The sequence below is a fragment of the Oryctolagus cuniculus genome, chromosome 11, assembly GCF_051225735.1.
Source record: "Oryctolagus cuniculus isolate XC-2025 breed Fujian yellow rabbit chromosome 11, ASM5122573v1, whole genome shotgun sequence".
Taxonomy (NCBI): domain Eukaryota; kingdom Metazoa; phylum Chordata; class Mammalia; order Lagomorpha; family Leporidae; genus Oryctolagus; species Oryctolagus cuniculus.
The window spans coordinates 84,042,691-84,068,394 of NC_142877.1; the positions used below are offsets into that span (position 1 = coordinate 84,042,691).

Below are 25,704 nucleotides of genomic sequence, written 5' to 3' on the forward strand. Positions count from 1 at the left end.
TAACTTGCATCCTCCAGTCTGCTTTAACAAAAACCAGGAGGAAGAGAAAGCTAGGCAGCAGAAGCAATGTAAAGATAGGTGGCAGGCCTATTAAAGGCTGCTCTGTACAGTGATCTCCCCTCAAGGAGACCCTACAGGCCAGTCCACTGCAGTGGCTTTCAATGTGGTGAGCCTGGGCTTCAGCAGAAATCAGCTTATGAAGAGCCCTGGCAGCTCTGCCAGCCAAGAGTTGGATCACTGGAAATGGACCTGCCTTGGAGTCGAAGGACGCCCAAGTCAGAGCCACAGATCTTATTGGCTCTAAGCTGAAAAGCCCTTCACTCAGCCCAGCTTCCAAAGTGACTACCACAGCTGAGGGGACGGCCAAGTAGGGTCAGCAATATTGCAGGCAGAACTGTAAATTTCCTCTTAGAGATGCCACCTGCCTTTACCTGGCCAGCTGTCCTCCCAGGCCAGGTAGGTAATGGAACTCAACAGGGTGCCTTCCCCAAGGAGGTCCACACCTCTCTTAGAATGTACCCTATGTGAAGAGATAGATAGGTCTGGGCCTCTTAACTTACAAGGCCTAAAGCCCACCAGATTATTCTCAAGCCCCTTCTGTCAGTTGCTATTTGTCTCTCAATCGGAGAACTTATTCGTGGCTTAGACAGCACTTTTCTTGGGTCCTCTAATAATGACTCTGTCCTTTGTTCTAGACCCTGTCTAGCCCACTTGGGTCTAATTCCTTTGTAATCATAACCTCTACTCTAACATCAATGGCTCTACTCCCAACCTGTGTGTACTGATGGTCCTCTCCTCCACTTAATGTTGTATGATTATTCAGAATTTCTCTACAGACAAACCCCACTACCTGCAAAAGTTGAGTGGCCTTTCTCCCGGTCCTGGTTGGGATCAGCTTTAAACCACGTCCATCAAACAGTCTTCACAAGGGTCCAGAGACCCTCCTCATTTCCTCTCCTCTATGAAATCCTTTCATTACCTGGTTAATGCCACTCTTAGGATCATTGGTTGCTATTCTCACCCTGACTTGTATACTACAGTGTCTGTTTAAGTGTTTACAGCAGATGATAATGGAACGAACCAAGACCTTCAGCAACCAGGTGGTCCACCAAATGCTGCTACAGGGATATATTTGGCTCCCCACCCAGGAGACAGTGGCTTGAGACATCACCCCATGCCAGCGAAGAGTACCTCATCATCCCCAATCAGCAGGAAGTAGCTAGAGTGTCACTCCCCCATTCGTGGAGGAACGACACAGGACCCTGCCCTGATCTTTTGTCTGCTCGGCCCTCCCCGGGTTTGCTGCTGGTCCTTCCCGGGTTGGCTGCCGACCCCTCCACCTCCGTGGAGGGGCGGCTCCCCCTGCCACTTTCCCCACTTCCATGGGGGAGCGGCACACCGCCGGCCGGCTCTCTCGGGGGCTGCTCAGATGTTATCCGGATGTTCCCGGTGCATGTTGTCTCTCTCCTCCTTTATAGTCCTCTTCCACCAATCCCAACTCTGCTGCCCACACCCGAGCAGGCTGCTCTCCTCCAATCAGGAGCAGGATCAGTTCCTGCAGCTCATCAGTCAAGTTGGCGAGAGACAGCTGCGTAGAAGTTGTTTACTCCCTTTCAGCGCCATATTGTGGGAGAGCAGATGCATAGAATAAGTCTTAATTCCAGTAACTTAGTCTAGTCCGAGTTGCTCCCCACAAGAGAGACTCATCATCGCCCCCTTTCCTGTAATCAAAAAGTCGGGATGGTAGCTTTGGGATCTGCAAGGAGAGAAGGCCTACACTTCTGGGAATGGAGAGTCTCTACTCATACTTCCGGGGAAGAAAAGTCCTTGTCAAGGTCCCCACGGGTGCCTAAAGGTCAACCAATGAGGATCAGACCTGTCTCAACCTTTAACTCCCATGTCCTGTATCTATAAAAGGAGCCTTCCCAACCTCTGACGCGCATTTCCCTGGCAGCCCCTGCTCTGTTGGGATCAGGGAACCCACCTGGGAGCAGAATCCCAAAAAGCTTGTGAATTTAAAACAAAACAAAACAAAAAAACAAAGTCAGGAGCCAGTAGCTTCTTCTGGGTCTCCCAAGCAAGTGCAGGGGCTCAAGTACTTGGGCCATCTTCTGCTTCCCCAGGCCATAGCAGAGAGCTGGATTGGAAGTGGAGCAGCTGGGATTCGAACCGGTGCCCATATGGGGTGTAGGCACTGCAGGTGGCTGCTTTACCTGCTGTGCCACAGTGGCGGCCCCGAGAATATTTTTTAAAAAAGGTTTTGTTGCAGTTTAAATCAGGGAATGAAAAATGAGCAAAAATATGGCTTTGGGTAAGAGGTTAGAGGAATGGTAGATAGATCTGTAAAAATGTGTTTATGTTAAGCACATTTGTTATTCATTCTCAGTGTGAATTAATAGAATGTACTAAGCCCAATTCTAAGTACTTTCAAATACTTAGTTAAGTCTCACAAATCAGTGAGCATGGAGACAGGATTTGAACTCTGGTTTGGTTTTTTTTAACCAACAGTATATGTACTATTTCTTTACCCAGTAAGCACATTAGATATGGATATTTATGTTACTATTCATATTTTTCTAGTGCAACTCTCTCTTGTTTCTTCTTCATAGACAAGAGATCCACTGCCAAATTCCTCCACGACCAGCCATGTTCTCTCCCACTCCCTTTTCCACCAGACCCTTTCCTCAGTTTTCGTATTGATGAGGGCTTTGAGGGAGTTTGGCCTTTATAGGAGACCTACTGTTGAGGCAGTAATTAAGCCCAGTGGACTGCATTTGTTTTGAATTTAGAGAGAATCATGTTATGAAACTGGGTGATGAGTCTCATTAACCAGGATTGCATTTTTGCCAGGGGAAGTGAAAAATTGGCTGCCACTCCTCAGCTGCAGGCAGGCAATGACAGAATCAAAGGAGTCTCACAACAAGCATCCTTGGTGCGCTCCCACTGCTGCCTTTTAAGAATCGAAATAGCTAGAAAAGACATGTCTATAGAAGTAAATGAATAAATGTAAAAGCTAAATGTTGATTTTTCCCTCTGTTTTATAAAATCTTGTTTATACTCACCCTTATTTCTTAGCTTGAAAAATAACCAGTCAAGTCTTCAATTAGAGACTTACAAAAGTCATAGATCTATAATTATTTTAATTATTTTTGTGATCACTCAATTCACGTTTTTCATCTTGGAACATGATTTACATATGCTTCCAGTTATAATGTCAAATGTTTAATATTTTGAAATTTTTTGTCTAACAAAACAAAAATGCATGATTTGATAATAGTTATCTTTGTTTATCTAAATGGCATACCTTGTGTCTTTCAGTCAGTTGGGTCTGACAATTGGACTTTGAAGGGCCTTAATTCAAATTTTTTTCTATAAGAGGGTTTATTCATTTAGACATTATATTTGTAGTCCTGTATTGAAGGAATCAGTTTATAAGCACATGTATTTAAGTACATGACCAGTTTTTGTAACCCTGCCTGAGTAATATATTAAGGAGTCTAGAAAAAAAGAAGTAGCTTGTATTATGTGAATCTGAGTCTTTGGCCTTAGTTCAGGATTGCCTTGGAGAAATGAATGTTTACATAATCTCTAGGTGGTGAATCTTTTTGCACTGAGGCATGCACAAAGCTTGCTTGTGTCTGGGACAACATGTTCATCAGTGATAAAGTTCCCAAGCTGTGATTTTGTGTTTAGTCTGTGTTAAGGAAAAAGAACCAGAGATTTGAAGGGTAGTAACTCTACTTCAACAGCTCTAATTCCCAATAAGAGTAGCTTTCCCATAAACCACTTCCCTCTTCTTCACTTGTCTTGCCATTTCATTGCCACATACTAAAATGGATCTGCTTACTTTCTATAAAATGATATCTGTTTATTTATGACCATATTATCACAAAGTTTACACTGGAGTAACCAGTTCTCAGGGAAAACCTAAACACTTCTACAACGTTAATTAGTAACCTTGATACAAGAATAGTTGGATAGCATGCTAAAGACTTTGATTAATTTCAAAAGCTAGTTTTCACCTTAAGAAATCGAAAGTGGAATTCCCCATCACTGCTGAACACAATTTAATATCCCCTTATTTAGAAAGGTGGTTTTAAATGTATAAAGAGAATTTTTAGTAGGTTAGTTGACATTTCACTATGACAGCACTTCAAAAGTAAAAGAAATAGATGATGAAAAAGATATTACTTGATACTTACATTTTGGAAACATTCTCTGGGTTGATCTCTGAGTGTCAGTGCAAACATAACTGCATCACATTGAATTTGTTGGGTATTCGTAGATTTAAATAAAATATGTTCTTTTTGTCAGTTCAGCTAAAGCCAACATCAAGGTATTGAACTTTTTATATACATTTACCTTACCTCACGACCTTGAGATTTTCAGTTGTAAGTCTTAGGTTTAGTGATACGTAGGCTTAGATTTTTCAGTACGTGCTCAGACTTACAGAGATTTAGCTCATTTGTTCCTTTGCCTTCATCTCCTTTTTTACAATGCATATTTCTGTGTTTCTGCTGTGTAGGAGACGGTTCCGTTGACACCAGGTCGTGATCTTGATTGGGATGAGGAGATGGCAAAAGCCCAGTCACACGATTGTGTTCCTGTTCTTTCGGAGCATCCACTGTACATTCTTTACACATCTGGAACAACAGGGTTGCCTAAGGTATTCAGTCCCTTTGGGATAACTGGGATTCCCTTTGTACCAAGAATATTTAGTAACTGAAAGTGCTTACAAATTGTATATTGAAGCTTGTATGTAGTTTATGTCTTAAAGAAATTGAGTGCTTAATTCCAGATAAAGAAAAATGTCCACTACCTTTAAGGTCAAAAGCTATGCCTCTATTTATTAGAAAATCTTCTCAAAAGCCAACAATATGTATCTGTTTCAGTTGGCTATTGATTTTAATACTTATTGGATTGAATATTAGTTGGTTTAATAATTTTGTATAAAATATATTGGAAATGAAATACACTTTTTCAGTTGAGATACAGTTTCCATACAGCATGGAATTTATTTTTGATTTAGGGTAGTTCAATTCCTTATTATAAATGTGAGTTTGAGCAGTGGCCTAGACGTTTTGAACAAGGGGCAGTTTATGCACAGTATTGAACCGTTTGATTTACAGCACAGAAGATACTCAAGGGGCTTTAAATCTGTTTACCACGAAAGGTGTTTTCACACAAAGCAAAGCTAAAAGCATCAACATTCACGGGTGTGTCAGCTCTCAACAAATACCACTTCTGCCTGGTATCTCTAAATAATACTGTTTTTTTCATCCAACTTCATAAAAGCTTATAGTATCGTCTTCCTTGGTCATCTTTATTAGAAGGTTCGATATTCATAAAATCATGAAATTTTAGTGGAGGAAGGGACTTTCATGATCACTCTCATCCTGAATGGCCTCTCTATTACTGTAATTCTCAGTGCACTGGAGTTCTGAAAATACACTCTCTTAATCCTAAAATGATGGTTTTTTTTTATTAGACTTTGAAAAGGAAATTTAAGACATAGCATATGAGCCGGCGCCGTGGCTCAATAGGCTAATCCTCCACCTTGCGGCGCCGGCACACCGGGTTCTAGTCCCGGTTGGGGCGCCGGATTCTGTCCCGGTTGCCCCTCTTCCAGGCCAGCTCTCTGCTATGGCCAGGGAGTGCAGTGGAGGATGGCCCAGGTGCTTGGGCCCTGCACCCCATGGGAGACCAGGAAAAGCACCTGGCTCCTGGCTCCTGCCAGGATCAGCGCGGTGCGCCGGCTGCAGCGGCGGCCATTGGAGGGTGAACCAGCGGCAAAGGAAGACCTTTCTCTCTCTGTCTCTCTCTCTCACTGTCCACTCTGCCTGTCAAAAAAAAAAAAAAAAAAAAAAAAAAAAAAAAGACATAGCATATGAAACTTGCCTGTGAAATGGAAAATGTTTGGTAGTGGAATATACTCTTTCATGGTTTACGACATTTTGGTCTACTACTGTGTTTTATATATCATTAGCACCAAATAATTTTTTATTGAATACAAAAGTAAATAAATACATGTAAGTGAATTGAAGGTTTATGGTTTTTTTTAAATGACTCCAGTTACTTGAAAAAATAAATATTCCTTCAGATTTCAGAAGATTTGTGTTTGAAGAGGTCAGATGATTGGCTGTTCATAAGCATAGCCCCTTACTTTTTGCAATTCTGTACTATATATCAGTGATATGGAGTCCAGCTGAACATTTGCCTGTCAAACAAAAGGAGAGTCCGCAGAGTTATAGTCTAATGTTAAAAAATCAGCTGGAGACAATATGACCTAATCAAATAAAAAATAAACCTGAAAATCCAAACAACCATTTTAACTCCTTAAAAGCTTGAAGGAATCTTGCAAAAAAGAAAAAGAAAAACAAAACAAAACAAAACACTTGTACCATCTCAAGACTTTAAATCACTCTAAACTTTACTGTGACCTAGATTAAGATGTGTATAGGAGGAGAAAAGAGCTGGATGGAAATTCAAAGCTGATTCAGTCAGAGTAGTAGAAATAAAGTCAAAGTAATATGCAGAGCATTAAGTTGAGAAGTGATAACTTCAAATAAGGAGGAATCCCAGCTATTGCAGTTTTTCTCTGGGTCAAGAAATAATTTTCTGGATTCCTTTCAGCGTCCAAACTGAAGATCCCTTGATGTTTCTGTTATTCTCACTTTCTTCCTAAGGTGCCACCCAGGATATACTTTATCTAATTTATCTCAATAAATAGGAGAAGGCTTTAGTTGGATATTTCTGTGTTCACAGTGAATTTGACTCTGTTTAATGAATGTGTATTAGATGTGTTCATTCTGTATTAGAATAGATTAAGATTAAACCACAGTGCCTCAAGGTTGAGGTCAGTTTTATGTGAACTCAGGTGAGGTAAGATGGACTGTGATCCATTTATTGGCAAGACTTTTTCAAACTATTCAGTTTAGGAATTTATTTAGGATAGCACAATTGATAGGGAGGAATCAGATTTGGTTCAAAACTCAAACTGAGGCGGAAGAAGAGACCAAGACTTTAAACTTGGGAGCACAGGAAGGTGGTTTTTGTTTTTCCCAGAAGCCTTTTATTTTTAAAGTGTGCAAACTACATGCATTTCATAAATAAAATTTGGGAACATAGTGATTCTTCCCTCTGTACCCATCCTCCCTCCTGCATTCCTACCCTTTTTCCTCCTTTCTCTTATTCTCATTCTTATTTCCTTTTTTTGCAAAGATCTATTTTCAATAAACTTTATACACATAAGATTAACCCTACACTAAGTACAGAGTACAACAAATAGCTTGGGGGAAAAAAAAAACAAACTGTTCAAAGTCATCACATCTTAAAGTGTCAATTTCACTTATATAGATGACCTTTTAGGTACTGTGTTAGTTTCCACAGTTTTGAATATATATTGAAATATGAATGATTTGAGACTGAGGAAGCTGGGAGATCTTAAACATGTATGGGTATTTCAAACTATTCATGAGAAATGAAATTAAAAATGAGTTTATTTGGGTACAAAAAGGCTTTGAAATCCACACATATTTTTCCGTGTACTTTTTGAAGATCCTTTTTATTATAGATGATGCGCCTTTTGCGGGGGTGGGGGTGGTCACTGCTATGGAGATGCTCAGTCAGTAGTTGAAAGTGAAAGACTGGCTGGCTCCACGGCTCACTTGGCTAATCCTCCGCCTGTGGCGTCGGTACTTGGGGTTCTAGTCCCGGTTGGGGCATCAGTTCTGTCCTGATTGCTCCTCTTCCAGTCCAGCTCTCTGCTGTGGCCCGGGAAGGCAGTGGAGGATGGCCCAAGTCCTTGGGCCCACCTGGCTCCTGGCTTCGGATTAGCACAGCGCACCGGCTGTAGCGGCTGTTTGGAGGGTGAACCAACAGAAGGAAGGCCTTTGTCTCTCTCTCTCTCTCTCACTGTCTATCTATGCCTGTCAAAAAAGTAAATAAATAAATAAAATAAAAAAAATGAAAGACTAAATGCAGGAAGTCTATCTAGGGGTGTAGATAGACCTCTGGTCATTGCATCACGGAGTGAGTGAGATTTGCAAAGTAGGAAATGCAGAATGGGAAAATAATGTAGTCATCTTGTATCCATCAGAATGCTTCCCTTTTTCCTCCTGTGGACTTTACAATGTCAATTTCTTTGAAGTTACATATTACCAAAAAACATTTAGGCCCTTATTTAAGTTTATCCGTGTGGACTAGTTTTAGTTCACTTAGATTCATGACACTGGATGTTTCTGAGATCTAAGAATTTGCCTCATACTTCTTTGTCTTTGCTGTAGCAGTAACCGTGACATTTGGCCTTGTTGGGTCCTCAGAGTATTTGTTCAATGAGCTCTTCTACAGTCAGTCCCTCATACTCTTTATTCTCTGAGAGGCAAAGAGATTTAATGGAATCTGAAATTTCAGTGTTGGTATCTGCAGAATAAGTGTATAGGAAAGATGAGCACACATACAGTAATGAAGTATTTTGGTATAAATCTCGTGTCGTCATATACTTTGTTTCCTTGATATTTGATCTTGAGGAAAAATAATATGAGCTCATAAAATATTCTACTTAAAATTTTTGTTTCTCATTGGCACATACAAGGTGCACGTAAGGTAGTCTGTTGCTTGGTTAGAATTTGCAAATATATTTATAGGGCTTATTTGCATCTGCACATCTGCCAACCTTGGTGTTTTCAGGTTGCTGTATGACAGGTTTATCTGTTAACTGCTCTAAATATTCCAGCAACCACAGCCGAAGAGCTTTGCATACATTTCTGTGTTGTTGTGGGCTTCTATCCTGTTTGGTTTGGGTGCCTGTATTCAAGACAGTTCAAAACATTACACAGTAAGATAATCCCTCATCTGGATGGTGTCCTTTTGGGAGAGGGGGATTTAGTGTCGGTTATATTTATCTTACTCCATTTTTATAACATGGAGGAGCAGTGATAACTGAAAAACAGGCAATGCCAAAGGAGAAAAGGGGAGAAAAGGGGAGAGAAGCCAAAGGAAGGATTGAAAGGAAGCCATGTTACGACAGTGACAGATAAGGCCTTTTGTCCTGATGTACATTTCTCATTTTGGGCAACTTTTATTCTTGTTTGGTGACTTACACATACTGCTTGCCTGAGAAAAAAATGAAAGTAAATAGAAAAAGCTATGCACTTAAAAAGAAATCTGTTAAAACTCTTGCGGTAAAATGTTGAACTTGCTACACCTTTGCCCCTCATCTCATAGTAGTTTAAGTCGATAAAAAAATTATACAGCTACTGAAGTGTCTTCGATAGAGAGGGTTTCAGAACCAACTAGAAGCCTATAGCAGGAGACTTTACGTTTGATGAAATATCCCAAAGGGAAACATTCTGTTTTTTAAAGGATGATTCACAAAGTTCTACAAGTTTCAAGTATTTCTTTTGAATGAAGAATATGGTTTACAAAGAATCATCTTGTTCAAATGTGTGACTATTCATTCAACTGTTCCCTCATTTTGTCAATCAGTAAATAATTAAATGTCTGTTCCATGCCAGGCACTGTGCTGGTGATCCATAGCTTTCTCTTCTAGCACTCAGGTCTGGAGGAGATGCACCACTGGGTGGTGACATCAATGCTTTGTTGATGTTTACAAGGAGAGAGAGAGTAGAAAAGGACTGAGAGACATCTAACACCGTCTCTAGGATGGGGAGAGTTTCCTGGAAGAAACAGAACTTCCACAAAGTCTTTAGGTACTCACATGAAAAAGTAGGAGATAAACTCAGAAAAGGGCTGCAGGCTCATTCTAGAAAGTGGGGATGTCTTCTGCAAAGCCACAAGACAAGATTATTGTTGATGTGTTAGATATTTTAGAATATCAGAACCATTTTATTTCCCACCTCTCTGGTGCCAACCATAATTTTGTGATACATTTTACTAAAGTACAGTATGTAGTTCTCATTTCTCTTTTACTTTTTTTTTTTGACTTAGTCTGAGTTAAAATACACACACACACACATATGTACACATGGGGAGACTTCAAAAAGTTCATTAAAAAATCGAATTTAAAGGTAAGTTTATTTTGCAATAAACAAAATTTTGAAATCTGTGTATACTATGGCTCTTCAAAATATAAATCATGAAAAAACTTATGAATTGCAAAATTCTTTTACTAAAATAAACTTACCATTTAATTTTACTTTCCACTAGCTTTTTGAAGCATGTTGCTACTTATGTAAACCATGTATAATAAGCATGTACATGTATGTGCAAATATATACAACTATACTCGCATATTTATGTAAATATGACTGTTTATTGCATATAAGCATGTATATGTGTCTGTAAAGCCTTCATTACACAGAAAATGATAGGCTTGTACACCAAATTTTTCTTGTCTCAGTATTTTGAGATTTGCCATTCAGATTTTTATAGATCAATACGCACACACACATTTTTAGAATGAAAAATCCCAAACACTATCTTACCACACTTCTCAGTCCTCCTTCCTCTTCCTCTGCAAAGCTTAATGATCCAATTTTTTTAAATTGCAGCCATGAAAACTGAATACACTTGAAACTTGTGTTTTCTGTCTCTATTGGCCCCATGTGTGGTATCTTGTGGCACTCCTTGACTTCAGAAGCAGCTCATTACTTTGTCGATCATAAAGAACCATCTGGGGTGACTGGGCCCATTCCTAGGTGACAAATAATCATCCTGGCATTTTGCTTGTACAGATTTTTTTATGTACCATGTGCATTAGAAGTGGTCGTCCACTGAGAAGAGAGTTTCTCGTGTCTCCTTATTTTTGAGATAGAAGTCTTTTTCATGTCTTTATTTGAAGCACAGATTGTTATTCTGACCTAGAGGTTTTCAAACTCTCCAGAAGATTTTTAAGGATTTTGACTGATCTTACATAAAATCCCAGAATAGTGTAGTAGGCTGTGGGGTGTGTGTGTGTAGAGAGAGGAATAGGGAATATTAGATTATCTGATGCCTTTACTTTTAAGGTAGGTGGCATTCAAAGACACATACAAAGTAATACAGAGATCAAAAGACTAAAGTACAGTAGGCTTGTGTTTTAGGAGTCAGCACAGGTATTGAATCCATATTTTCACCTCTTACACAGCATTTCAGATATACTTTAAAATGTCATTTTTAGTTTGATTCATTTTATCTACTTGGAATATATTGATTTACCTTTTTGAAATTGATTTATATGCTTTCAGAAGCTGAGAAGGGTTTTTTTTGCATTTAATTTGTGGAAAATAAGGCAAAGAAGAAGCAAAATACCTTATTTTAGTTACAAGTAAATATTTTAATAAAGGCTCTATAAAACTAATCTTTCATTTTTTAACTTTCAAACTTGCCATGAAATACCTACAAACACAACATAAAGTTCTACACAATATCAGATCCTCAGAAATTTGAAAATTGTATCGTCAAATACTTTGGGAAATGTTCAAGACGAGTTTCTGATCTAGAATCCAGATTAATGAATGGCGAATTGATGCTTGACTGAGATTTTTTGTACTTACCCTTTAAGAAAGGAGCAGTAAGTGGTTATTAAAGATCAAAGAAAAACAGAAATTGTGGCTTTCTCTCTCCTTCAGCTCCATTTTAAGTGTTTTTAATGAGAATCATTGCTGACAACCTCTAATTATTTTGACATTTCTGCCTTTTGAGTAATATAATTGCAAGATAAAAAGTAATTACTAGAACTAAGAAAATAATATTGTCAATAAGAAATATTAGCCTTTACAGTTTTAAAATGCTTTTTCATGCATGCTGTTATTTTTAAATCTTGTTTAAAAAAATTGTCATAGTTTAAGCATCCACTAATTTGCAGAAAAAGGAACATTGGTAAACATTATTTGAAGAAGTGCCTATCTGTGAGCTATATAGAAACTTGTTACTCTGTCCTTTAAATTTATTGTCGAGATTTCCCAAATGAAAGATCTCTGTGAGTGAGATCCCAGAGGAAAGAACGGGCCATCGTAGAAGGAGGTCCCTTTCTCTGAAGGGAGGAGAGAACTTCAAATTTGATTATGGCCTTGTCTAAATAAGGTTGGAGTTTGCGAACTCAAGAGGCTTCCGTAGCCTTGGCAGCTCATGACAAGAGCCTCGGGTGATTACTGACGTGGAGAACAGGATGGAATATAATGGGGCAAGTAGTTGCTCAGTGTGTGTGGGCAAGTACATGTGTGAAGCCCACTGGCAGAGGGCTTAGGGTTTTTAATATTCCCAAGGTGATCAGGAGGGCCAGCTGCATATTAGCCATGTCATACAACCTAGAAAACAGCTTTCAGATGCCAACAAAGCTGCCTTTAATATTTGCCAAGAGACCAGGTGTTGTTGCTGGTAGATAAAATATGTTCCACAGCTTGATACTTATGTTTTATTAGTAGTACCTGAGGAGCACAGCAATTTCAGTGACTAACAGAAAGTCAATTTCTTTTTCATTCCCTTGATTCATGTATGTGTTTGAAAGCTGCAGAGCTCTGCCAAGAAAGTACAATTAATAGCACATTTATTAATTAGGACCATATTTGCCCTTTTATATAAAACAGTTATCTTTTGCATAGAGCAGCTATAACTGCTGTATGAAAAAAACATGAGAATGGAATATTGTATTGCATTTAATAGGTATTCATCTGTACAATTGATTTTTTATATTTGTGTATCATTGAGCAAATGGTGATTAATGTATATTTATATGGAGCAGTAAGTAGAGTTAGGTATTAAATTGACCATGGTTCTTATTTATAATGACTCATACCACCAGTGTTCAAATATTAATATTATATTGGAGTTGAATGGGTTCACACTGTTGTGGAAAGGTATTTGAAGCTGATTTGTGAAAGTGGTATGGCAAATATATAACCATGCCAACTTTTGTCCAAGATGCAATATAAGGCGAATTGGTTAGCCTTAGATCCTATTTCAGCGGAATTCCAGAATTCGTTATTAAAGCATTCCACAGGCCTAATTCTGGGCTTCCATCATGCAGTGTAAAGTTGTAATGGGAATCCAGTTAGCATGTGATGGGGTTTCCTCTTAGTTGCTGTCCATTATTTCATCATCTTAAGGAATTGATGTCTGCATGTTAGTCTGTTTTTTAGAAGCATAACTATGTTTTTATATTTCTGTGTACTTAATTTTGAAGGTTTCCATTTTTGTTCTGGAAATAAGTATGAAAATAAAATGCTGATTGTGTGTGCCACCACTGGAAAAATGTTCCTTGCATGTGGTTTTGTGAAATTATGTTTTCTTTAAAAGGTCGAGACTGTTACATGGGAATGATACCGAGGAAAACATATCGTTCTTTGTTAAGTATTGGAGGATGCATAAAACTAATGATTTAACCGATAATGTAAAAGCCAAAGTAATTTGTGTATTATAGAATGTAAAGTATTTTAAACCAGGGACTGCTAAAGTTGGTGAACTTTGATAATCTGTTAATAAATTGTTTATTGATTTTTAACTCACTTTTTTTCTCTTAGGGTGTGGTTAGGCCTACTGGGGGATATGCTGTAATGCTGAACTGGTCAATGTCGTCAATATATGGACTGAAACCTGGAGAGGTAATCATGATTTCAAACTAACATTACGTGACTTTTCTTTGATCAAGATACGTGTTTTTTAGGGGCAGGTGTTGTGGCACAGTGGGTTAAGCTGCCACTTTGGAACCCTGCATTACATATTGAGTCCTCCTACAAAAATATGTTCATTTTCTTATCTTCTTATTTCCTAGGTGTGGTGGGCAGCTTCTGACTTAGGTTGGGTCGTTGGACATTCCTATATCTGTTATGGACCTCTTCTGCATGGGAACACAACAGTTTTATATGAGGTAATAGATTTTAAACATATTTGTTTACTGAAATCTTTTGAGAAGCAGTCCTGAAGAGGAACAGAAAAATTTGATGTAGACATGAGACCTTTTTTAAAAATGTTTTTTCAGGTTACAAATATAAGTTGAAGAAATGAACAGATATTTAAGAAACAATACCCAGTTATTTCTGTTGAACTGAAGAACAAAGTCAGTAAAAATTAAGTTCTGAAGAACATACGGTAACAGGCTGGATGTCTATCCCTCATAGATTTCTAGAAAGTATTATAAAAATGGTACTTGTTTTAGAGCTTTAAAAATTTAAATATCTGTCATAAAACATTACCATATAGATTCACCTGTTTTTGTAGTATTAGTGGATTTCCAAGAATATGATGTCTCAGTCTTAACTAAAAGTTTCTGACAACAGATTTGTGTATAATGAAGAGAAGTAGAATGGCCAGTTTTATAGCTGAGTAGGTAACTGCTTGGAGATTTGAATGCCTGTATTAATTTCAATGAAGCATAAAGTTTCTATGTATATTCTACAAACTGTCCTCATACGGCTATTCTATTTAATTTTATCAAAGGTATGAAAATTTATCAAACATTTATCAGATTATAGATAAAAATCTTAGAGGTATAATGGCTTAATTGTCATTCAAAATGATTTTGTATTTTTGGGACAAAGTTCACAAGATTGAAAAGTACAGCAATCTTTATAGTCTTAGAATAAAATATAATGCAGAAGTGAAAGGAGGGAAACCTGAGTTGTTTGTAGTTTATATGGTTAAATCCCAAGGTATTAAAATTTCCCATGATCTAATCATAAACTGTAGGATTGCTTTTTAAAAAATGAATGTGTATATGTCAGATCTTTATTACCATAACAAACGCTTGAGAGGAAATACTTATGAGAGGGAGAGGTTTATTTTGGGTAAGTGCTTTTTGGAGGTTCGCAATCCCAGACTGGGAGGGCTGCAAGGGTCTGCATGGAGGGTGGCAGTGGCAGAGAGCATGCTGAGGAATCAGCACCTGGTTAGCCAGGAAGCAGGGAGAGAGCTGCTGGACCAGCTCAGACTTTATTGAACAACACTTTGGTGAGAACTGCCTTCCAAGGGCATGTCAAGGGCATGCCCTCAATGACCTGAGGACTTTCCACTAGACCTAAATACAATAATTGGATTATATTTCTCCCTTCTTAGTACCATTAACATGATTTTGGAGTTTAATGTTCTGCATGAGTTTGGGAGCCAAATCATACTCAGACTATAGTAATATTCAGTGATCGATCACTCTCCCATATTTGAAAATTTGTGTTCAACTTCATGGGAAGAATGAAAGCATCGTTAACCTGGAGAAAACATCTGAAAGAAATAGAATAGGATGAAAACAGCATCATGTAATAATGAGATGAAAGGGTTGGGGATAGTTAGTCTAGCAAATAATACGCTCAATATGTGTATCATAAGTATTTTTATATTGAATAGTTGTCACATAAAGATAAAGTAATCTTCTAATGCAGATTTATAGGGAGTTATATTTTCGGAACAATTTAAATGTTTGGTATGGAATTACCATGAGCAACTTCTCAAACATAGGCTCTCTTCGTATAAAATGATCTCTATCAAACAAGGAATGCAAGAAGTGAATTTTATATGTGGATTCTGTGGGGGAAGGTGATATCAAGGACCTTTACAGTCTCAACATCCTGTAACTTAATGCATCTGAAAAAAATGAGAGGCTATTCTCTGTTTTTGTGTAGTTCTCCGTGTCCCTATTGCCACGTAAAAGCCATGTATATTCACTTTTATTTATTTTAAAAATTTATGTATTTATTTAAGAGACTGACATGATGTGACGAGTAGAGTGGAAGAGATCTTCCATCTTCTGTTTCATTTTGCAAATAGCTGCAATGGTGGGCTGAACCTTCGTGAACCCAGGAGCTTGGAACTCTAAATAGGTCTCCATTGTGAGTGACAGAGGCCCAAGTACTTGGGCATATTAGCAGGAAGCTGGATTGGAAATGGAGGTGAGACTCCATCCCAGAAATTCTGATATAGGATTTGGATGTCTCCAATAGCAGCTTAACTTGCTGTGTTCCAACAGCTGTCCTCCCCCCCCCCCCTTTTTTTTTAAAGATTTATTTATTTATTTGAAAGTCAGTTACAAAGAGAGCAAAGGGGAGGCAGAGGGAAAGGGAGATCTTCCATCCTCTGGTTCACTCCTCAGTTGGCCGCAATGGCCTGAACTACACCGATCCAGAGCCAGGAGTTGCTTCTAGGTCTCCCACGTGGGTGCAGGGGCCCAAGGAGTTGGGCCATCTTCTACTGCTTTCCTAGGCCATAGCAGAGAAATGGAGCAGCCAGGACTCAACTGGCACCCATATGGGATGCCGAAACTGCAGGAGGCAACTTTACCTGTTATGCCACAGTGCTGCCCCCCTCCTTTCATTTTTAGATGGTTTAGGTTTGGCAGTTAAGGGGCTTCTTGCAATACCAGCATCCCATATTGGAATTCCAGTTCAAGTCTCCACAGTGCCAATTCCTGATCCAGTTCTCTGCTAATGTTCCTGGGGAAGCAGCAGCAGAGGGCCCAAGTACGTGGGCTCCTGCCATCCATGAGGGAAACCAGGGTGGAGTTCCTGGCCGATGCTTGTCTGTTGCAGCCATTCGAGAAGTGAACCAGCAAATAGAAGATCTTATTCTCTCTCTCTCTCTCTCTCTCTCTCTCTCTCTCTCTCTCCCTCTCTCCCTCTCTCTCTCTCTCTCTCTTTCTCTCTCTGTTGCTCTTTGAAATAAATTTTTAAAAAATGTGGTTTTCTATATGAATACCAAGAGGTACTGTGGTAGACTTTGACAAAATTTTAAACCATGCATATTGGCTCACATTTTTTCCCATTATGTTTTTGTACCTTGCCAATTTGATATGCATTTGGGTGTTGCTAATAATTACAACATAGAATATTCTTGATAAATGTGTTTCATACTGAAATCCTTGAAATAAAATAATTGTCTTTTATTAAAATAATCATTCCTCTTGGTGTAAACAAAATAAACCTTAACACCAGATGATTACATTGAGTTGTCATATTGCTTCTATAAATGTGATAAAGCCAGGGTTAATATTATAAGTATTTATAGTGGAAGTATTAAACTACTGTTAGAATTGAGAAATACAATGTTTGTGCTGTTTACACTTAGACATTTATTGTTTCTCAAGTTCAAAGTATGGATGGTTGAATGGGCTTGTTTATCCTTTTTATTGGATTTTTAAATTTTTTTAGAATGTAGAAATTTTTAATGTTTTTACCCTAAAGAAATGTTAAATGCTCCAGGATATAAATATATTTACCCTGCTTAGACATTGCTCAATATATTCATGTATCAGAATGTCACATTGTACCCAATAAGATGTACAATTGGTGTCTTCTTTCCCTAAAGAAACCTTTTATTTAAGGAATACAAACTTCATGCATTTCCTAAGTACAACCTTAGGAACATAGTGATTCTTTGTACCATACCAGCCTTCTCACCCCTCTTCCTGCTCCCTTTCTTATTCCATCTTATTGTTTTACTAAGATCTGTTTTTAATTAGCTTTATATACAGAAGATTAACTCTATACTAAGTAAAGAGTACAACAAATTGGAAAAAAAAAATGTTCCTCAACAGTTGAGACAAGGGCTGTTCAGAGTCATTGCATCTCAAAGTTGATTTCACTATATTTTTAAGCATTCTTTTTTTTTGAGAAATTTCATTAATTTTAAAGAAGAACCCAAGAATGATATGTCTTTTGTGAACACTTAGACATAACTAAAACTTATGAGACATAAGAATATCCTCCACATAATACAGTAAAATCAAGTAAATATTTGAGAGCAAGTTTTACTATTAGCTGTCAGAATACAACTCTTTGAGACAGAGTCCTGCATGGGAAGTTAGTGCATGGTGACTCCTGTTGTTAATTTAACAATTAACACTTTAAGATGTCATGTCCATGATCTGCCGAGGCTCATGATATGAGCTGCCTAGGCTATGGAAGCCTTTTAAACCCACAAACTGTTAATATTTAGACAGGGCCATAAGCAACGTAGTTTTCTCTTCCCTTCAGAGATACATACATCCTTCTTTGACCACTTCTTGCCACTGAGGTGTCACCCACAGAGGTCCTTCCGTAGTATACTTTTTGACACAGCATCTTAGCTTTCCATGCCTGAAATGCTCTCATAATCTTTTCAGCCAGAATGGAATGCCTTAAGGGCTGATTCTGACATCAGAGTTCTACTTAAAGTGATTATCAATCTTGTGAGTCCACTGTATGGACTGCTTCCCATGTTGGAGCATTCATTCCTTTTTAATTCTATTTGTTATTATTATTACCACTTAATCCTATTTATATGATCACTTTGACACTTAATCCTATCTATATGACCATTTTAATACTTAATCCTATCCATATGTTCACTTTAACACTTAGACTGCTATTTTTACCGCTTAGCTTAAGGGAATTTGGGGTCCCATGGAACTTTTTTAAATTGTACCCTTAGAAGTAAGTCTATAGGAATGTATGCAGAACTATATAGCTTTATAGTTATAAACTTCATACATTTCATAATTACAGCTTTAGGAACATGGAGATTTTACTTTTTTTTTTTTTTTTTGACAGGCAGAGTTAGAGAGACAGAGAGAAAGGTCTTCCTTTTCCATTGGTTCACCCCCAAATGGCTACTATGGGTGGAGTGTTGCACTGATCTGAAGCCAGGAGCTAGGTGCTTCCTCCTGGTCTCCCATGCAGGTGCAGGGCCCAAGCACTTGGGACATCTTCCACTGCCTTCCCGGGCCACAGCAGAGAGCTGGACTGGAAGAGGAGCAACCGGGACAGAACCCGGCCCCCCAACCAGGACTAGAACCTGGGGTGCTGGCGCCACAGGCAGAGGATTAGCCTAGTGAGCTGTGGCACCGGCCATACATCATGATTTTTCTCCTGGTGCCCACCCTCCTGCCCATATTCCCACCTCCTTCCCCATCCCTCTCTTATTTCCATTCTTAGTTTTTATGAAAATCTGTTTTCAATTATCTTTATTTTTAATTTTTTAAAAATATTTATTCACTTGAAAGAGTTAAAGAGAAAGGTAGAGAGAGAGAGAGGTCTTCCATCCACTGGATCATTCCCCAGGTAGCCGCAACAGCTGGAGCTGAGCTGAGCTGAAGCCAGGAGCCAGGAGCTTTTTTCAGATCTTCTATGTGGGTGCAGGGGCCCAAGGACTTGTGTCATCCTCTACTGCTTTCCCAGGCGTGTTATCAGGGAGCTGGATCAGAAGTGGAATAGCCGGGACTGGAACCAGCACCTATATGGGATGCTGGTCTTGTAGGCCAGGGCTTTAAATTGATACAGTACAGCGCTGTCCACTCAATTCACTTTATATGCATATGATTAACTCTATGTTAAGTAAAGACTTCAATAAATCATATAAAAAAAAAAAAAACTGTTCCTCAACAGTCAAGACAAGGGCTGTTCAAAAGTCATTGTTTCTCAGTGTCAATTTTATCCTAAAGATTACCTTTTAGTTGCTCTTGTACTTATCACAGGTCAGATTTTTAATTTAAAGAGAACAAATTTCATGCATTCTAGAGGTACAATTTCAAGAAGACAACGACATTTCGCTGCCTTTGCCCTTCCCCCCAAACTTTCTCCCATCTATTCCCTCTCTCCATCAATTTTTGCAGACATAATTTAATACATGTTAAATTCACAGGCTTAATTCACCACTAACTGTAACATTCAAGAAGTAAAAAGTAGGGAGGCTACAGTTCCATAGGCATATAAAAAAGTGCTAAAAATGACAATCATAGCACAAAGTGACCATTTCATTCCTATACTTTTTTGCATTCTGTATTAACTAGTACACATCATAGAAAACATATAATATTTGACTTTTTGACTAAGCATAATTGTTTTCAATTACATTCTTTTTGTTGCAAAAGACAGGTTTCATTCCTTTTTAGCACTCTGTAGAGTATATTTACAACATTGACTGTATCCAGTCATCAGTTGATGGACATCTGGGTTGATTGTGTATCTTAGCTATTTTGAATTTAGCTACTTGTGTTTACTGATATCTTTCACAGGATGAGTTCATTTTGTTTGGGTGAATTCCCAGGAGTAGGATGGCTGGGTCATATTGTAAATTTATTTTCGGCTTTCTGAAGAATCTTCATACTGTCTTCCATTGTGGTAGTAATAATTTACATTCCTAGCAGCAGTGGATTAGAGTAGCTTTTACCTCACTTCCTCACCAGTATTTATTTATTTATTTTTATTTTTAGATGGTAGCCATTCTAAATAGAGAGAAGTGAAGCCTCGTAGTTTTGATTTGTATTTCCCAGCTGGCTATTGATCCTGAGCATATTCTTATGTATCTGTAGGCCATTTGGATTTCATCCTTCAAAAAAATGCCTTTTCATTTCTTTTGTCCATTTCTTTACTGGATTGTTTGTTGTTGTTGAGTTTCTAGAGCTCTTTATTTATTCTGGATATTAATACTTTATCAGTTTCACAATTTGCAAATATTTTCTCCCATTCTATCAGTTGCCTCTTCACTTTTTTGTTTCCATTCTGTGCAGAAGCTTCTTCCCATTTGTCTACTTTTGCTTTTATTACCTGTGCTTCCATGGTCTTTTCCAAGCTGTCTTTGGCATGAAATACTATAAAATGACCAAACATGTGTCTTAGGAATTCAAGAAGGTGTAGAAAGAGAGAATGTATTAGAAGGCTTACACAGTGAAATAATAAAAGAAAACTTCCTTTCTTTGGAGAAATATAGGAACAACCAAGTACAGAAAGCAGATAGAACTTCTAATAAACATGATCAGAATAGATCTTTACCATGACACATTACAGTCAAACTTTCAACAGTAAGACATTAATAAATAAAAAAATGATTCTAAAATGTGACCAGAGAAATGCCAGATTACCTTCAGAAGATCTTTAATTAGAGTAACAACTGGATTATTATCAGAAATCTTACAGGCTAGTATAAAATGAAAGGGCATAGTCCAAGTCCTGAAAGAATAAATTTGTCAACCCAGAATATTGTACCCAGCAAAACTCTCATTTATAAATGGAGGTGAAATAAAGACCTTCCATAACAAACAGAAATTGAAAGAATTTGACACCACTCATCAAGGCTTACAAATGATTTTTAAGGATTTTCTACAGATGGAAATAGAGAACTATAGTCATCATTATGAAAGAATGTGAAGGTGTGAAGGCAGAAAATATCCTATTCAAATACAAAGGAAATCCAAATCAAACAAAAGGAAAAATAGTAGGACCAGGTCATTACTTATTGGGTTCTTTGTATTTATAAAAAGATGATGGGCTTAAGAACAATGTGGATGTTCTATAATTATTTGTTCTGTGAGTAACTTAATGAAGATAAGATTTTTTTTATAGATTTACTTATTTGAAAGGCAGAGTTACAGGAAGAGAAAGAGACATATATCTTCCATCCTCTGGTTCACTCCCTAAATGTCCACAACAGTCAGCATGGCTGGGCCAGGCCAAAGTCAGGAGCCAGGAGCTTCAGCTGGGTCTTCTGTGTGGTTGCATGGGCCCAAGCACTTAGGCCATCTTCTGCTGCTTTCCTAGTCACATTGGCAAGAAGCTGTATCAGAAGTGGAACTGGCCCCCAAAAATGTTTTTAAACCCTGTGTTTGTACTATGCTTTCCTTTCTACAGCATTTAAATGCCCTTATTTCTCTCTGATTAAGTTAAGAACAAAGCATTTCAAATGTTTGCCCAATTCTATATGTCCCATCTTTATTTTTCTTCTCCATTAAACTCCTTAAAAATTTTACTCTAAGTACTCTGTTGTGAATTTATACTTTTACAGTCACTGTTCATCCTGTGTTAGTCTGATTCCTGTCCAGAGCACTTCATGGAAACTACTAGAGCAGACAGCACAAATTACCTTATAATGGATATAGTTAAAGGGCCTTCTGCAGTCTGATTTTACCTTTTCTCTCAATTATTCATTGAGATGTATATACTTTTGCTATTGTTCCTGCTGTTTTCTTTTGTTGAATATAACATTCCCTCTGTCTTTCCTTATCTGGTTGACTTCTACTGTCCTTGAAGATCTGCTTAGAAGCATCTTATTTCAGCCAGCGCCGCAGATCAATAGGCTAATCCTCCGCCTGCGGCGCCAGCACACCGGGTTCTAGGCCCAGTTGGGGTGCTGGATTCTGTCCTGGTTGCTCCTCTTCCAGTCTAGCTCTCTGCTGTGGCCCGGGAAGGCAGTGGAGGATGGCCCAAGTCCTTGGGCCCTGCACCCGCATGGGCGAGCAGGAGAAGCACCTGGCTCTTGGCTTCAGATTAGCACGGTGCACTGGCTGCAGCGGCCATTTTGTGGGTGAACCAATGGAAAAGGAAGACCTTTCTCTCTGTCTCTCTCTCTCTCACTGTCCACTCTGCCTGTCAAAAAAAAAAAAAAAAAGCATCTTATCTCTAAAGTTCCCTCTCAAAATTGGAGGCAGTTTTTAGTGTCCTTCTCTTTGATACACTTACCCCCTTTGAATGTTTGTATACGAGCTGGCCACATTGTACTGAAATTATTTGTTTGCACCTAGAGAGTGAAAAAGCCTTAAATTCAGAATCACAGTGTATCACATATACTAAGTAAGCACTCAGTGAATATATATGGAACTTGATTGAAGTTTACTCTGCATTCTTTTTTCTTCCTGATAGCTTTTTGTTATTAGCCCCTTTCTTGTTTTTTCTTAGGTTGATCCTGAACATCGGAACTTCAGCCATCTTTTCTCATTCTGCTCACATTTCCTGGTTAATCTCCACATAGTTCATATTTGTCATATTTGAATTCTAACAAAAGATTCCTCTTTCTGTATGGCTTTCTGCTGAGCACCAATTTATTGTGGACATCTCCAGATGGTGCAAACATACATTAGGCTCAAGATGGCATGAACTGATCTCTATCAATTTCTCTATAACCTGAAAGATAGGTTTCTTTCTATGTAGTCTATAGTTTTGTTAATGCTACCTCCATCGGCACAGGCATAGAAACTGAGTCAGTCTGTGAATGATTATAACTTTATTATCCTTATATCTCATGCTCTACTGTCCATTACATCTTTTTGAATACGTTTTAGTTTATATCAGAAGTGTTCCTTTTTTATGCCTCCTTTAAATATTCAAGAATGGTATCCAGCCAATATAAATGAGTATGTCATGTTGATATTATGTGTTTGGGCTTCTGGTCTGATTTATGTCTGCATTCCAGTCTAGTCTAGGAGACTTTCCAATAGATACTTGCACCTTTAATGTCAGTCACTCCCTTCCAGGCCATCTACTGTGGTTTGCCTGTGTCCTCCAAAGCTTCATGTGCTGGACTCTTGGTCCTCAGTGAGGCAGTGTTCAGGTGGTTTGATAGAACCTTTAGGTGATTAGATCATAGGAGCATTAGCTTTGGAAGGGATTAGTGTACTTCTTTTGGGACCCTGGTTATTTCCTATGACAGTGGCTTGAAATAAAAAGAGCAAGCCTGGTCCCTGAATTCCTCTAGCATCTTGAATTGCCATGGGACTGCTCTATCCTCCTGTGCTGTAATGTAGCCAGAAAACCTTGACCACAGACTGACTGTAAGAGCCACCTAATCTTGAACTCCCAGCCTCCAAAACTGTGAGCTAAATCAACCTTTTATCTTTACACTTGTCCCATCCTTGGATATTTTGTTATAGCAACAGAAAATTGACCAATACATACCTCTACTCCTCTAATTTCCGAACTCTCCTCATGTCAATATTGCTGTCTCAATAAATGATAGAACATAAGGAAAATCAGTAAAGATAGAACAAAAACAACAAAACCATCAACCAACAAGGTTTAATTGACATTCATAGAACATTATCCCCAATAACAGCATACTATACATTCCCTTTAAGTGCCCACAGAACATATACTAAAGTAGATGAAACCCAGGACCATGAAAGTAACCTCAACAAATATAAATAAATTGAAGTCAGAGTCTATTCTTTGATCATGGTGGAGTCACACTAGAAATCATTAATAGAAAGATAAAAGGGAAATCCTGAAATGGTTGGAAACTAATAAATACACTTCAAGATAATTCATAGATTCAAAATAAATGCCTCAGATATATATTTAACAGAATTAAAAAGAAAGTACATCATGTCAAAATTTGTGGAACACAGCTAAAGAAGTTCTAGGAGGGAAATTTATAGTACTAAATATAGAAAAAGGACAAAGAATTTCAAGTCCATTGAAAACACCCAGAAGAAGGGCATAATAATCCTCAGACAAGCAGAATGAAGGAAATAGTAAAAATCAGAGCAGAAGTTAATGAATTTGAAGAAAGAAAAACAAAGGAGAAATCCAATGAAGCACAGAGCTGATTCTGTGAAAAGACACTTAAAATTTGCAAGCCTTATAATTCTAACAGTTAGAAGGAGAGAGGAAATACAAATCACTGATATCACATATGAAAGAGTGGATACCACTAAAGACCCTGCAGATAGTTAGGGAATACTATGCCTAATTCAACATACATAAATTTGATGACTTGGATGAAATGGACCACTGCTTCCAAAATTGCAGACTACCATGTTTCATCAGTTAGGGAGATCACTTGAATAACCTTTCAAATATTACTATTAAGAAAATAGAATTTATGATTTAAGTGATTCCTAGAAATAACTCCCCAGGCACAGAAAAATTCTGCCACATGTTTAAGTAAGAATTAACACCAACTCTGCACAATCTCAGAGAAGAGGGAACACTTTCTTATTAATTTTATGAGGCTAGTATTGCCCTAATACCTAAACCAGAAAAAGACTAAATAATAAGATACTGCTGAGTACTCACAGAAAACCTACTAAAGTAGATGAAACCCAAGACCGTGAAAATAACTAACAGATTTAAACCAATATAAGTTAGAGTCTGTTCTTTGATCATTTGGAGTCTGTCACAAATATTGTTATAAAAGTCTTGACAAAATGTTAGCAAATAATTCATTAATACTTAAGAAAGAATTATATACCATGTACAAGAATTGTACACCATGACCAAGTGGAATTTATTCTAGGGTGCAAGGCTGACTTAATATCTGGAAATCAGTCCATGTAATATACAAAATTAACAAGCAAAAGAAAAAAATCACATGATATCAATTGATAAAGAAATGTCATTTAGTAAATATATGCCCATTCATACTAAGAACTTTTGGAAAACTAGGAATAGAAAAATGCTTCCTCAAGTTGATTAAAGGCATCCATAAAAATACCTCATGCTAACATCATACTCAGAAGACTGAATGCTCTCCACCAAAGTTTAGGAACTAGGTAAGGATTTCCACTCTTACCTCTCTATTCATAGTTAGGGAAGTTGTAGTCACTTCAGTATGGCAATATAAGGAAACAAAAGTCATAAAAATCACAGAGGAGCAAATAAACTTGTCTCTTTGCAGATGGCATGGCTATTTATGTAGAAAATTGTAGAATGTTCAAAAACACTTGCTAATAAGACTATTCAAGACGGCCGGCACCACGGCTAACTAGGCTAATCCTCCGCCTTGCAGCGCCAGCACACCAGGTTCTAGTCCCGGTCGGGGCGCTGGATTCTGTCCCAGTTGCCTCTCTTCCAGGCCAGCCCTCTGCTATGGCCTGGGAGTGCAGTGGAGGATGGCTCAAGTGCTTGGGCCCTGCATCCGCATTGGAGACCAGGAGAAGCACCTGGCTCCTGGCTTCGGATCAGCGCGGTGCGCCGGCCACAGCGCGCCAGCCGCGGCGGCCATTGGAGGGTGAACCAACGGCAAAGGAAGACCTTTCTCTCTGTCTCTCTCTCACTGTCCACTCTGCCTGTCCAAAAAAAAAAAAAAAAAAAA

General features: G+C 38.2%; 1 protein-coding gene across 6 annotated transcripts in view; it reads left to right on the top strand.

Moving 5' to 3' along the window:
* The window catches only part of ACSS3 (acyl-CoA synthetase short chain family member 3), a 371,082-nt gene that overhangs the window by 245,114 nt on the left and 100,264 nt on the right, over positions 1-25,704 (top strand). For all 6 annotated transcript variants that reach the window (XM_089307518.1, XM_008256845.5, XM_089307519.1 and 3 more), the window contains 3 exons: positions 4,526-4,666; positions 13,461-13,541; positions 13,712-13,807. In XM_089307518.1, the coding sequence (XP_089163644.1) occupies positions 4,526-4,666; positions 13,461-13,541; positions 13,712-13,807 (318 nt within the window). The remainder of the gene's footprint in view (positions 1-4,525; positions 4,667-13,460; positions 13,542-13,711; positions 13,808-25,704) is intronic.